Raw genomic sequence first — 15,943 nt, forward strand, 5'->3', positions numbered from 1 at the left:
GGCTGGCATAGCTGTGATGAAGTATGCTAATGTTATAACACGGCTCCTAAATGTTGGCCTTCCTCTGCTGTCAGAGGGCTGTGAGGTGGGCCAGTGGAGCGAATGGGGCACGTGCACCAGGAGAAACAAAACGTGCGGCTTCAAGTGGGGACTGGAGACCCGCACGAGGCATATTGTGAAGAAGCCCCCAAAGGACACGATACCATGCCCGACAATTGCTGAGTCCAGGAGATGCAAAATGCCCATGCGACACTGCAGAAGAGGTGAGATGCTTAATTTGCACGTGTGTGTGTGTATGTGTGCGCACGTGTGTGCGTATAGTTGAACTTAGTGTTAAATTCGTTAAAGCTCCACACAGAGGTGCTAGCTGTTGTTTTTCCTCCCTGTGGGAGGCCTGGGAATAGCCTTCAGCAGAAGACACGAGTCCTGCACGACACCACAGCTGTTTTCCCGCACACTCACCTGCTTTATCCCGCGCAGTAACCTATTTCATCAGGACTGTGCTTTCCTGGCCTTCAGCTCTGACCTCAATCCTCGGTAGATTTTTGTGCATGATACTGAGTTTTTCCATGCTTACTTTAGCCAGGCCTATTAGGCAGTGGTGGGGTATATTATCTCTTGCCTTCTCCACTCACGTCACGGTGGAATTGCTGTGTATATGAAGTGCAGGTTTCCTCTTTTCTAACCGAGACTTATTTGCGGTATGTGCTGCATGTAGTTTCACCATTAAAAGAGAACAGCATTCTGGGGGGAAAATATTTTCACTTTAAATGCAGCCAAGGTAAAGTTTTTCATAAAGTGTTTAGTTTTAGACCGTGGGGCCAAACTCACTAATGAAAATAAGCATTTTATTCGTTGGAGAATTATCAGGTAGGAGCTGTAGTAGTAATTTGTTTTTTCCCTTTCTCTATATGTCTAGTCCTGCTCACCTGAATACAATTATACCTTTTGAGGCCTTTGAATTATAACACTGTCACACTAAATACACATGTAATTTCAGTTTTAGGTCAGCTTAGGATAACGTAGGCTTTTACATTTAAAACACATCCGCTTTCATAGCTCTGCATGTGTTTTTGACTTCTGCTTTAGTGAGGCGTCAGCAGTCCAGAAGCCCAGGAGTGGAACACTGTGGACTGACTAGCTGTGGCTCTTTGCTCGAATATCAGTATTTATTCAGCTATTTCCTCCCACGGGTCCACTTGTCTGAGAAATTACTCTGAACCAAAAGACTTAAAAAATCAGTTAACGTCCTTTTTTTGTCCAAACCACTGTGTGCCTTTGCCACACACAGCATCCCTAAAATGCATTTCTGCATTTTTGCAAATAGTGCAAAGCAAAATGGAACTAAAAGTATGTCACTGCACAGGTGAGCTGAGAGAACGGCTTTGCACAGGTGAACTGTGAGAATGTGTTTGCACAAGTGAGCTGAGAGAATGGCTTTGCACAGGTAAACAATGAGAATATTTTTGAGAATGGCGTTGCACAGGTGAGCTCTGAGAACATTTTATTTAGGTGCTTAATAAAAGAAGAAATCTGAGGTTATCCATGGTGCTTGTTCCTCTCTCTGTAGCCATGAGACATAGAAAAGTTGGGGTCAGCGAAAATGATTACCTGGCACATTTCTCTTCTATACCCCATGATGGCTCAGCTCCAAATAATTAGTTCAGTTCTTTTTCTTGACCTTTCTGAAAAGTACTTTATAGTCCTCTTTAATTAAAGCTGCCATTGTGATGCACTTTTACCGACATCAATTAAGTAATATGAGAAGGGTGATTTGGGTCCATTGTTAGGGTTTTATTGGACTGCACCATGGAGCCATTCCTTTGCAAGCTCCTGTCAGCTCAGTCTAAAGAAACGTCCTCCCTGCTGATGAGAAAAAGACATGGATATAAATCTCTGTGCCCTATGTGGAAGATGCCTGTTGGGAACACTAGGCTTAGACTCAGTGTCCGTTGGGTGGATACACACGTATGGGTTTTTGGGGGGTAAAGGGAAGATTACCATTATTCTACCTGTTGATAGCATACATTTTTACATACTTGAAGTCACCTGTACTGCAGGTATATGCACATAGCTCCTTGTAATGGCACATTGTTACTTTATTTGTGGCTTATTTTATTGAAGACTTGCAAAAGATAAAAGCTAATGAAATTGATCTTTAAAAAAATGACAGTTGCAGCAGTATCATGTTGCTGCTTTGGTTGCGAACAACTATGAACAGTTCTAATGTGAAAATGTTTATTTAAAAAATGCTACATATATTCATTCAAAATGTTGAAGATAAGAATGTTTTGCATATTAAATATCAATTTATTGCCATTCCTTGTGTAGCACATCCTGTATTTTGTTTATGATAAAAGCCTGTTCCTATGATAAGTAAAATTGGTTGATGTGAGGAGTGTCATTCCCCCAACCCCCTGAAAAAAGTTTAGATCAATCGTGTAACACTGGGTTAATGCCGTCTTGGTACAGTTGCAGGAACAACATGGTTGCTCTCATTTTTATGTTTTTGCGTACTCTTAAAATGGAAACCATCGCCACGACAACAAAACTGACTCTGTAATGTATAGTGTAATCAGAAGACGAGAAATGAGAAACGTTCGTGGTAATCGCTGATGGCTCAGTGCGGTTCCAAGCAATAGTAGAAATTTTACATTGCCAGTGTTGCCCTGAAAGCAGTAATATGCAGTTAGTAAAAATGCCGAGTACCAGGAAATGGCCAGAGCCCCTCAGCAAAGTTCAGGGAGCAGTCTGGAAGCTCGGTCAGAGCCTGGATAACATTCCTCCCAGCTGACTTCTTAAATTACACCGGATTCCATGGGCTTTTGTGAATATGTCCCTGAACGCTACCTAATATGACGCTTTACTTTGCTATTAAACAAATTACATGTAGTGACATAAAGAGGATTATGGACAGACTATGACCATGTAGGCATGTATGTATATGCACATGATCTGCAGTGCGAAGAAGATGATGCTACATCGATGCAGAAGAAGGAGACTAAGGATGCATGTGCTGCAATAAGATCACTTGTACCATAATATGCCTAAAAGCAGACACTAGACACCAGCCTCTGCAATAAGTATTGACTTACGTAACAGCAGATCTTGTAGATAGTTATGGATTAAGTGGGTACAGGAAATTAGAGAGGGAGAGAAAAAAATTGCGGTAAGGAATAACAAAGAATTTTGAAGGTCCGCTATTTCTGGAATTGTTTATATGATCATCCAGCTTTCATTACTCTCACCTTAAATAACATCTGCACCTTATTTCACAAATCAGCAGCCTTGATCTGACCTTAGTGATAACCTGCTACACTAACAGGGGACTGGAGAAAGCAGTTGGAGAACAGTATACATCAGTGAACTGTTCAGCACTCTGATGATGGTGAAAGTTATGTAGACATTGCATTCCACGGCAGCCAGCAGGCGGAGAAAGCCAGTGCTGCTCGGCTGCTCCGAGCTGGAGCTTGGTAGTCGGTTGCCGGGCCGACGCCTCCCCGCAGGCATGTCAGCCGCTTTCTGGCAGCGTGTGGTGGGACTCCCCGGGGCGGGCCGCTGCGTGGCCCATAAACACTGTTTATTAATAGCTGCTTGACTGCTCGCGAAAAGCATCGCCTGCTGAGCTCCATTCTGCACCTCCCTCTGCTGCTGTCATCAAAACCCTGGCCGGCCAGCCAGGGAGAGGAGAGGAGGTGAAGAGGAGAGGAAAAGGATGTCTTTGTGGCTGTGCGCGTGCAGACTGCCCTGTCAGCATTCATGCTACTCTTCCAGCATATGACTGACATTTCCACCCTTACGTTCTGGGCAGTTTATTGGGCATATTGTCTGTGATTGCCCCGTGGAGGTTTTCCCTGGTGTTCCAAATAGCCCCCATCTGTCTCCCGAGCTGCAGGATGTTATTGCCTCTAATGGCAGCAATACAGTTACATTCTCAGACAATGGGAAATAGCGTGATGAAAACAGACATAATTTTGCTTGTGTGAGTAATATTAAAGAACTGTGTCGATTGAAAAAACTCTTTTGAGAAGAGTTAGACATGCAGGCAGTGATGTGATTCACAGGCCGGGAGAGAGGGAGACACTTGGTTCTACAACTAATGGCTTAGTATAGCCCTCGGATTTAGTACCTCTGCCATGCACTAAAATGCCTGCTGTAGTGCCATTGATTTCCCATTTCTGTAACAGGAGAAACATGTGCCTTTCTTCCAGCTTCTGCACTTGGAAAATTTGCTTTTATGCTTGAGTAATATAAGACCATTTATTGCGTACTCCTACTACATGTGTGTGTTTCATCGAGACTGCTCATCTGACCTGGTGATTACCATTGTGCTGTGCTTGTTTTGTGCTTCTGCTTACTTTTTCATCTTTTTCTCTTATGTCAAATTATTATGTCAAACAGCAAACATTTCACTCAACCTGTAAACACACATTTTCTGATTTGAATACAGACAGCAGCGGCTCTTCGCTCATTGCAGCTGCATGCGCATGTTAGAACTATGCTTACAAACAAAATCCGGCTGGATCAGAAGTCTTCCTTATCAATCACAGGCCAGTGAACAGAAGTGCGAGGTGACAGGTCTATGCATGCTGGCTGGCCACTCGCAGCTCCATGGCAGTGCAGACGCTCGCACAGGTCTGGAGCTGGGAATAATCCTCACACTCTCGAAGCCTATAAGCCGGCCAGTCTGGGAGCCATATGGGAGACCACGGTGAAGTGGTGCCCATAGAGTAGCAATTGCTTTTAATCTGTTACGGTGTGAGAGGCGGGATAAGGCGTGCACAGAGGAAGTCCTTTTGAGGGCTCTGTTAACATATAAACATGGCCCCATGCAGTATGCCGTGTTTATGGTGAGATAGTGGCATGCCTCAGGGCCCTGCCAAAATACACTTCGCTCCACCTCTTCTCAGTTAAACATACAGTATGGAGCACCATGCTTGGCTTGGAAAACCTAAACACAAAATTGTCTTTGAGCATTTTTGCATCAGCTGGGCTCCTTTCTTTACCCTGCTATCATGGCAGCCCTGATATGCTGCCAGTCCTGACATGCTGCCGACAGCGGTGGATTCTCATGTGGCACACGGTCCCATCCCTGTCTGCAGAATGCCGCGCATGGTTGAGCCGTCTGGGAAAAACAGTGAGGGCTGCTTCCTCAACCAGGCCACCGAGCCAAATTCACTCAGCAGGGAGAGAACGAGAGGGAGCAGGGCACTACCTTAGTTATCTGATTACTGTCTGGCTGCTTGGCCCTCTTGAATGGCCAGGAGGCCTCTCGAAGGAGAAAGTGATGCACAGATGATGGCTCCTGACGAGCCCTGGCCTCGGTCCTGAAACGCAGGGATGACTAAAGCCAAATTATGCCCGGGTAATAGCTCAGGCAAACTCCCACCAGAAGGGCACAGGAGAGTGGGCCATGCCACTTTCCCAGAGCAACTCAAGCTCACTAATTGGTTGCCACCATGCCGGAGGGATCATCTGTGCCCCACGGCCAATCCTGTTGAGACTGGTGGGCCTGTGGACTAATCTTCCTTTAATTAGTTGGACCTGTGAGGCAGGACGGCCGCCTCAGAGCTGACTCTCTGTGTGTTCATGCGTGCAACGGCTCTGTGCTCCATCTCCATCCTGTGCATGAGGATCAGAACCTGGAGGATGTGAGCCCAGAGGTCTGCCACTGGCTCACCAGCAAGAAGGGTTTCATTCCTAGTTATTGATCCTGGTTTTGATTTGTTCGTAAGGTATTCTTGAAATTGTATCAGGCAGATATTATTTTCAGAGGCCGAGGGGGGTCTTGCATGTCTTGGGTTGTCATTTTCTCATCGAAGAAAATGCAAAAGACTAAGAGAAAGTGGATTGAGTCTGTTGCTGATATCCTGGGGTTAAGCCTTGCTCAGCTGATTGGGGCTTTCAGCGTTTATCCACTGGCACTCAGAAGAGTGCCTGCTTACGGGAAAATCGACGTCTTCACTTATTCCAACTGAAAAAAATTCCCTGTCCGCACACCGAGAGCTGTGTTCACCACTGACCTACCTCGGCTGGATCAGTGAATAGTACAAGGCTGCTGTGTTTACAGTCCAATTCCGAAGACTTTGGAAAGTTACAGCTCCAAGCCTGTTGGTCTACTTCCATATTTACAAGAGTCGTGAATAACTGAGATGTCTATAGTAAGAGCAGAAATGGTATCAAGATAAGGTATGTCTTTACATACAGTATGCTAGACCATTTGGGATGTGTTTTATTAACCAGTTATGCTCTTATGCTTTGAAAGCAGCCCTGATAGCATTTTCTTTAGGCAATTCTCTCTCTTAGCAGGGCTCAGTCAGTCTTGCTCCCTATGGCCTTCACCTGATTCACTCTCCTCGGACACGCTATGCAGGCTGATTTGATGGTGCTTCTGGAAACTTTTGCCAGTGCTAACTGTTCCAATGGGAGAGAATGATTGCCAGTAGTGTCATCTCTCTCTGTCTCAGACTTTTGCTCTTTCACAAACAATCTTTCTTCCTCTCTTTATTGCCATGGTTACATTGCTTGTGTGTGTATGTGGGGTGGGGGGTGGCTCTGATTAACTTCCCACAAAGTGCCCTGCTCCCTGACCAAAATAAATATGGCCCCTGTCATTCTGTCAGCAACTCTGTCTTTGCAGAGTAACGTTTGAAACACCCCATGAGCCGGCTGGCTTTTATATGGAGAATCCATCGTCATACCACAGGCATGAGTGATAAACATGTGGACCTGTGGAAGAGGGCTTAGGGTGACGGGGAGCTCTTCTCTGCACATCTTCACCATCCGCTTCTGTTAAATCAGGAGGAGCATGTCTCAGTTGGGGAGGGGATTTTTTTCTCATATTTGACAGCAGATATTCTGAACAGGCTTTCCTGGATTCCTTTGCACTTCTATGCATGAAAGAAATGAAGGAAAGAAGTCATCCTAATATCAGAAATTACGGCAGTATGCGATTTCCCCTCACCATTAGGTTACATGTTTCATTAATGAAGAAGGTTTGTTTGTGGAATGCTGGCTCAGTGGACAGCACTGTGACATGCGGTAGGGGTGTCTTCAGGCAGCCTGGTCACTACGCTGAAGTGTGTGGCCCTTAGCTATGTCAGCCAGGATAAGTCTGTGGCCCTTCTGCCAGACCCTCTGCCCTTCCTACCGTCGGCACGCACCGGTAGGGGGGGGCGGAGGAAGACGCACTTTCATCTCCACACACCACACATGGCAGGCAACACACTTCCGCCTTGTCTGCAGTAAACATATGTGATCGTGCATACACCCACATATGCGTGGAGGCAACATTTAGCTGAATATTGGCAAGACCCAGATCGAACTTTGGTTGAGGAAGCTATGCCATCAACATCTGGAGCACAGTTGCATCAACTCAGTTGCAACCCCCCTTCTCTCCTTTTCTCTTTCTTTCACTCAATCTTGCTCTCTCACATACACACATTCTCTCTCCCTCTCTCTCTCTCTCTCTCTCTCTCTCTCTCAAACACACACACACTCAGACACTCTCTTTCTCTTTTCTTTTTTTTCTCAGGGTCTGTTATGGTTTCTTTATTTCACTTTTAAGCCCCTCTTTCTTGTGTTTGTGGTCTCTCCAATCCTCTTTATCTCTTTCTTTATCTCGTCCTCTGTTGCACTCTCTCTCTCTCTTTGCACCTTGCCTGTTTCCCTCTAGGGTGTATCCATGCAGACATCACAGATTGCAGTCCGAACAGAATGATGCAAAATTATGTGGGGTCTGACCAGTACACGTCCACAGGCATGGACATCCAGCCCAACTGCTGGGTACTTGACTGTCTCCAGCTGCCGGGTGCTTGACTGTGGGACTTTATGCATCTATGCAGACTGCACTCACGCAAAATTGCAGGAGAGGGAGCCGACTGTCAGGCAGAAGTGGGTTTCCAGTCCCTGGACCAAAGTAAATGGCAGAGTGGAAGATTTACCTTTAAATATACTTAATCCAAATGTTGCTTTTGTGCTTGTTTGTCAGATTGTTGATTTTCCACCCCTGTTCAAGTCCTTGGCCTCCATCCTCATGTGCTTAGACTGAATAATACCTGGATCCTGGCTCAATCCCCAGTATCCCGTGGTATATGCTGGATCTTTTCCCTGACACGCTCATAGTTTTTTTTTCTTCCTGCGGGGCTTTTCTGGAGCACAGACCCCACAGGGCTTTGCTCAGGCTTACTGGCAGCAGGACCTGCGTGCCACATGCACTCCTTAACGTCTCCATACTATGGCTCACCCTATCAGCGGCTATGTGTTGGAGCGCCCCGAATCCACAGGTCCCCGTTTTACGAGGCAAGATCTTGAAATCGCCCGCCGAAATTACACAGCAATCAGAGGTGGCGTGAGCGGCCATGCGCAGAGGAAAATGTTTGCCATATGCTGGCAGAGCTCCGTGTTTGCGTTTGCGGATGGGGGCTGGGTGGATGTTGCTGGACTCACCCAGCCCCTGTAGGTGCATGCTCCAAGCCCAGCAGCCCCGTGCAGGCATGGGCATGAGCAGCCCAGCGAGGCCTTCGGGGAGAGTGGGGCACAGCTCTGCTGCAGCTCGAGCGCCAGAGCCAGATCTGTTTGCCACTGATGATCTCATGTCCTTTTTCTCTTTCCTTTTCTTTCTTTTTGGGATGTGGGCTATCTCGAACGTACACAGGCTTGATTGGTTTTAGACAGACGAAGGTGACGTCGGCTCAGAGACTCATTCTGGAGTGGAGGTAGTGGCACGGCATGGCCACGACGGCATTGATTGCTTTTCACAGAGATGCACAGCAGGGTGTGTTGTGAGGAGAGAAGCCTCAACCCAAATATAGTAAAGAATCCCATTATCAATATTTTGTTACCATACCTGGTAGTAGTACCTGGTATGTGTGTGTTGGTGTGTGTATGTGTGTATGTGTGTGTGTGTGTGTGCGTGTGGTAGAACAGGCAGAGCAAGTTCATTACCCAGAGTGCACACACTGTCAAACTCATATATGTAAGTCACTCTGGTTCAAAGTATCTGCCAAATATTGTAAATGTGGATGTGTGTGTGTTCTGGTTTTGTGAATGTTCCTCTGAGCTTGAGGTCCCTTTGAGCAACTCTAGGGAGTCCTTGCTGTGCCCCCTAAGCAAACCAAACAATCTCACACACACACACACACACACACACACACACACACGCTTTCCCACTCATCAGTCTCCTAACCTTAGCTCAGCTCCATGTGTGTTTATTTCTATAAAGCCAAATGCTGTGGAGCATTGAACACTGCAGTCTACGGTTTTTGCAGGTCTCAGTATGTTACACTGACATGTTCAAGAAATCTGGGAGGCCTAGCTTCTCTTCAAGGGGGAACACAATGATCTCATTGGTTCTGAGATGCGCGCACACACACACACACACACACACACATGCACACACACACACATACACACACACACACAGAAAAAAATCACCCATTCTGTCCATCATCTGAATGATAAGCAGGAAATGCAGCTTTGAGGGTAAAATAGAAAACAAATGTTCCATCAAATGGTTTGTGTAATAATAGTGTGAAGAGGTCACTTCTTTGGCAGAGCTTTATTTTTGGGCTGGGAGTTTATTCTCATGACAGCTATGAAAAGGAGGTATTAAATTTACAGTTGCTGTGGAGTTTGGTAGAGTTTTCCAGAGTTTGAGATCCTTAGGCCTCTACTAAAGCAGTTTCACTTAGACTTCCACAAACTGCCAACATATCCATTCACCCCACTGCCATCCTCTCACTCACCCCGTAACATCTCTCAGTCACCCCTCTGCCATCCTGTAACTCACCCATGAGGCATCTCTCACTCACCGCTGTGACATCCTTCACCTTCCTGTGAACATCATTTACTCATCCCGCTGCCATCCTGACGTCTCTTCTTCACTCTTGTGACATCTCTAATTTACCCCGTGACATCTTTTACTCATCCATCTGTCATCCTCTCACTCATCCCTCTGTCATCCCTCACTCCTGGGCTGTAACACAGACTCACGCACAGACCTGCACTGGTACCGGTGTTGAGGAACTGTTTGATAAAGCAGCCAGCTTATGTCCCTCATCAGAAATGCTGTGCAACGTTTAGGTAGTAATTAAATGTAACTAAGGCTGATTATGTATTTTCGGAGGGACACAGGACCGGAGAACCATATGCTTACGTCCAGATGTGGGGCTGAGTGCGGAAGATAGCACACACAGAGGCAGTGCTCTCTTTGCCTCTCTGTGCTTTCAGTGGCGATCGTAACAGAATCGTCATGGTAGTCATGGCTCTGCCATGATGGCCATGGGCTTAGGGCTGGGGTAGCTCAGGGGACCTTTTCATGTCAGAGGTGCTCAGATGCACAGGTGAAGTGCGGTGACTGTGAGGTGCCCCCTTAGCATTCTTCTCCATAGCTTCACCTGGATGGGTGAAGCCACCAGTTTAGATATGAGTGAAATGCATTCTATTTTTTTTTTTAACATTAAATGATGATTTATTGCTAGATCATGGTGATATCTGCAAATAGTGTTAGTCTGCATATTTCAGTATTTCGAGGGCGGTCCAACCTGCTCGAGCCATTCTAAACTCTTATCACTTAGTTTATACGATTGTACGTGTTTGGCTGCTCTCTCAGGCTAGAGATTCTAATCAGGATTCTTAATCGTTTGCCTCAACATAATCATCAGTTAAGTTTCAGAGAGCTGAGCAGGGAAATGAACCTGCTACGTAATCTGACAGCACCTCCACCACCATGCAGAATGAGAAAATGATGACGCACCTAATCTCAACGTTAGCTGTTTTTCAACAGGAATGGATGTGTTTGGAATCGGCCCATCGGAACGGAAGCAGAGCATAGTGGGACAGAGAGAAGAGGCTGATCCGGAGTAATCTTGTTAGGCTAAGTGAAGCTCTGCAGAGAAGTCTGTTGTCAGCTGGCTGGCAAGACGTACCTCAGCTCGGGGACTGGGCTCTATCCCTGCATTTCAGCTCGCTCTTAGTTATCAGTCATCTCCCTCTCACTCAGGCTTGCATGTACTGGTTCATGTTGTTCTCGCTTGTGCTGTATCACTCTCTCTCTCTCTCTCTCTCTCTCTCTCCCTCCCTCTCTCCTGTCTTTGACTCTCTCCATCTCTGTCTCTAGCTGAATAACTTTGAGATTTCCAGCGCATGTCCGAATACCCAGTTGCTCTAAAGAAAGTCATGGCCATTCTAACTGGCCCCAGGACCACTTTAAGGAAAGAAAAAGACCTCTATTTGAAAAGTATGATTAATTGACAGCAGGAGTAACCATACACATATATAATTATTCAACATTAAACAAATAGAAGAGCCACAAATCAAATGAGACGAGTTTGAAAAGCAGACTGAAAAAAATATGCAATGGTAATATGGTAATATATTTTTCACAATGGTAATATATTTTTCACATTTGTAACCATGCATGTCATTACAACAGCTAAAGAATGCACATACATACACTCATAAAAACATGCAAGGTAATGGAAAGAGATATATTGTATAAAGAAATATGAGTTTGTGAGAAATATAGTCTATGAGAGATATATGAACTTTTTTGACAGACTGTTACACATGCAGGGTCACAGCCACACACAGCTACACACTCACTCACTCACACACACACACACTCACACACACACACACACACACACGCACACAGTACTTTGCGATTGCTGTGTATCCTCTTCCAGGCAGTGTGTGAGTTGAGGAAAGCTGGCTGTAGCTGTATTTCCCTTCACAGCATTATAAATGTATGTGTGAGGAGGCCCTTAATGGCTGCTAATCCAATTTCTGCCACTGAAATCAAATCTCACTGGCGCCAGTAGTCCTCTCCTTCATGCACAAATAATGGCTTTTGCTTTGGTGTGTTTATGAGAGCGGTGAGCAGCCAAAAAAAAACGCTGGCCTTACCATTCCTCGGGCTACCTGAATCTCTTCGGACGGACCCCATCTTCTCTCCCTTTTCTCCCCCGCTCTAACTTTTGGACAGGGTGGGCTGGGGGGGGGGGGCAGTTATTAATTGTTGGTCCCTTGAAAGATGAGAAGGTTTGAACAGAAGGAGCGGAGAGCCTTCGCAGAGAGGCCCATTTACCGCTCTCTCCTAATGCCTTCCTGAGGTCAGCCATCGATTTGCTTAAACCGCATGCTGCACTGATAAGATTAGGCCTTTCGATTCCTGAACTACTTGAGTCATCCAGATGAAGTCACTTCGGCTCGCACAGCAGGCCAAATAGCTCTCTTTTCATTAGGTCATGGCCTCTCTGATAACAAGCTGACTTTGCCTCTCTTCTTTCTTTCTTTCTTTCTTTCTTTCTTTCTTTCTTTCTTTCTCTGTTGTTCTCTCTCTCTCCCTCTCTCTTTCTCTCTATCCTTGTCTCTCTATCTCTTTCTCTGTTCCACCTGTTCTTCTGTATACTTGGCCCAAGCAAAAACAAACCAACCCTTTAGAATCAAAACAACCTTGGATATGTGTGCATTTTACACAGTCGCACAATTGATAAAACAGCTCGTAGTCTTGGAACTAATGTGTCCTTGTAGATATGTTTGTCAATCCACATGCTGTAAACATTCTTTGCTGTTGACAGGGAGTTAGACATGATGGATGAGAGAAGACAAACACACTGAGGGCCACGTTGAGGTGGAATGAAGACACCTTACTGAAAGTAAAATTTGGGAGAGTCCTTTTTATCTTAAGCGCAGTCACATTCAGAGTTATAGATAAGTCTCTCTCTCTCTCTCTCTCTCTCTCTCTCTCTGTCTGTCTCTCTCTCACTTTCATAAAAACACATGCTTAAATTTACATGCACAGATTTACATGTATTTCTGTCAGTTAACATTTGCCTTAATTTGATTGCTTGTAACAATTTATCTGAAAATGCATGTCTAAAAGATCTTTTTTTAATAGATAAAGACCAAAGTGTTTATCTACTAAGGGCTATTCTGGCATATAACTGTTTACAAAAGTTTCATTCAAAGTAGGTTTTCTTTTTAAATTTTAGTAGTTCAGTTCCATTTTATATTAATTTTCAAGGTATTCCAGTTCACAATTAGCAGGCTGGATCTAAAGACCTATTAGCTTGAGGAATGGGCCAAGGAGTTGGTGGGGGTTATTACATTTACAGCACTTTTATCCAAAGATACTTACAGTCATGACTGAATACAGCTTGAGCAATTGTGGGTTAAGGGGCTTGCTCAGGAGCCCAACAGTGGCAACTTAGCAGTGGTAGCAACAAGTGGCTTGAACTGGCAACCTCCTGATTACAAATTGAGTACCTTAACCAGTGAGCTACCACCACCCCACACCCCTATACCCCTTCCTGCATGGTCCTGGGATTTAATTCTGCATATTAATTGTAAATAACCTAAAAACTACTGTTTATTCAGTCAATAACATGCGTGACTGAGACACACAGATACATTAAATGCTTCATACATTTGCATATAATTTTCCATTTCTAGGAATTACCATGACTTAATTGTGACAGGGCTTTCGGTTGGTGCAGGTTGCCCTCTAGCTGTCAGTCATGAAATATGACATATAGCTCAGTGTTTACAGATTCCCAAAGCAAGTGAATAGTGATTTGTAGATTCCATAAAATGCAGTCTTTACAGAGTACTTTCTGGAAGACAATCGTGGTAACTAATTGGGACTCTAGTGGCAATTCACTCGAACGTTTGTTGTATGTATCTGGTAATTGTGAAGTAATCATAAGTTTCAGGAATGTAGAAGGTAAGGTCATGCTGTAACTTCGTCACAGTTCACTGCCATATAGACTGCACAGCTTAATAAGATGCTGAGAGGTAAGAACATGCACTTTGGTGTGCCACAGTGGCCTTTGTTAAATACAGAATTGCATGCTTTACTTCCATCAAGCGTTGTTCATTTTGAGCTGATTGCAGCAAAAGCTCTGTTTATGAAGTGTGTAGCAGCAATTCTTCAAATGAAAATGACCCTTTAAATGACAGTTAGTGAAAAAACAAGCCTGTGATCCAGATGTACTTGTGCAGTATGGTACCTCTGCGTAGGCTCATAATGTTGGTGTAACTCACAGCAATAGAAAGTGACATTTTTCTAAAAAGATCAGCAACTTTGGTGTTTTTAAATGAGGCTCATGGAAACCTTCATAGCTGTGTGACTAGCAGGACTGGAAGTGGAGCTCTGTACTGTGGGAGGTTATGGAGGCCTCACTGGGCAAATAACAAGGCATTGCATGAAGACAACATTTTCACATCCTGCCAAATTGCTAAAGTACAAGATTTTAGTCACCAAAATAGAGGATTAATAGCAGGAAATTACCCTTGGAACATTAAGTGAAATTATTACATTTGTGTGTGCGCATATGTGTGCGTGTGTGTGGGTGAGTGGGGGGGGGGGGGCACGGGGTGCGTGTGTGTGTGTGTGCCACCAACGTGAGAGCAAAAACAGCCGCACTCTTTTCTCAGGGTTGTTTCCACTTAAGAAAATAATTTTCACGGAATTTACAGTGGTATGTTGGGAAAGGCAGTCGAGCAGCTGCTGACAGCAGAGTGGCCAGCCGTGCCACAGAGAGGATCGCTGCAGATAAACTCGCCGCACGCCGCTCGGCTTTGTCTCATTTGGCTGAGCTAAACGGGCCAAACAAGTGCAATAAAGGAGACATTAAGATGAGCACCAAAGTCTGACTATAAGAGGAGGTTGTTTTATTTCCCCACTCTTTCCCTGTGAGTGAATCATAGAGAGCACTCAAGGTCCAGCTGGCTCAGGTTCATCTGCCATCCCAGCATCCAAGCCATGCTAGTTTTCCCAACACTGACAGGTTTGCTCAGTTATCCCTTCTCCTCCCATTACACCAATGCACTCCAACCCACCCACAAAACCAGCCCGCACTATTTTATGTGCAGACGCACACTCTTGGATTGAGGAGTTTTCATGGATTCAAGAGTTATCGCGGTTTTAGGAGTTATCATGGATTGAGGAATTATTACGGATTGAGGAGTTATCACGGATTGAGGAGTCATTGAGCTCCTATCATTGCTCTGTTTGCTGTACAATATGTGATCCTTTCCCAGCATACTATGCTGTTTTGTTCTGTCAGTTGGGCTGCTTTGAGCTAGGATATAAACTGTCTCAAAAGTGAACTGGTGTTTCTCTTGTTTCACTACATGAGAGCCTGAGACAGAAGTTTCAACCGGGGCGATGCTAGGAATGCTGTCGATGGAGTCAGTAGGTTGTAGACCCAACTCATGGGTGGTTAAACAGCCCATTAAGGTCTCTTTCTTTCTCTTTTGTGTTTGCTGTAGGAGGATCAGGGAAGCACAAATCCAAAGACCAGAAGAAGAAATCCAACAAGCAGAGGCTGCGTTTCCGAGCCCAGAACCAGCACAGCGAGCATCTGGCCTCCCTCAGGGCTGGCCACTAGAGACTGACACATCCCACAGGACAAAGATCACAAAGCTGCTAGCCGCTGCTGAACACACATGTGTACACACACCAACACACAGACAAATGCAGTCACACATACACACACATACACACACATACACACACACACACACACACACACACACACACACACACACACACACACACACTCACACTCACATACATACACAGTAAAGGTACAGTTCTTCACCATTATGTTGTGTGCGAGCGCGTGCACACACACACACACACACACGCACGCACACACACACGCTTTCTCTTTGTGCCTCCTGCTGCTTTCCTCATGTTGGTGACACGTGGCCCAAGCCGTGACCCTTCCTGGCATGCTCGAACTGCACAGCAGCTGTTCCCGCACTGGCTGATAAGGAAGAGGAAAGAGGGCTGATGGAGTCATGGACATTTAGGCTGGAGGATGAGCAAAGAGGCAGAGAGCAGGCCCTGAGATGGACAGAAGGAGGATAGGTGACAAGAAAGCGGGAGCATGTTCAGAATCAGTGGCTAACCCCGACGTGCTCAGAAGAGAGA

At 45.4% G+C, this 15,943-nt stretch overlaps 1 protein-coding gene across 1 annotated transcript in view; it reads left to right on the forward strand.

Moving 5' to 3' along the window:
* The window catches only part of rspo2 (R-spondin 2), a 41,846-nt gene extending 26,324 nt beyond the window's left edge, over positions 1–15,522 (forward strand). The window contains exons 5-6 of the mRNA XM_027024278.2: positions 75–263; positions 15,277–15,522. Coding sequence (XP_026880079.1) covers positions 75–263; positions 15,277–15,395 — 308 coding nt within the window. The 3' untranslated portion in view covers positions 15,396–15,522. The remainder of the gene's footprint in view (positions 1–74; positions 264–15,276) is intronic.
* Positions 15,523–15,943: the final 421 nt, after the last annotated feature.

This window comes from Electrophorus electricus, chromosome 10, assembly GCF_013358815.1.
Source record: "Electrophorus electricus isolate fEleEle1 chromosome 10, fEleEle1.pri, whole genome shotgun sequence".
NCBI classification, from domain to species: domain Eukaryota; kingdom Metazoa; phylum Chordata; class Actinopteri; order Gymnotiformes; family Gymnotidae; genus Electrophorus; species Electrophorus electricus.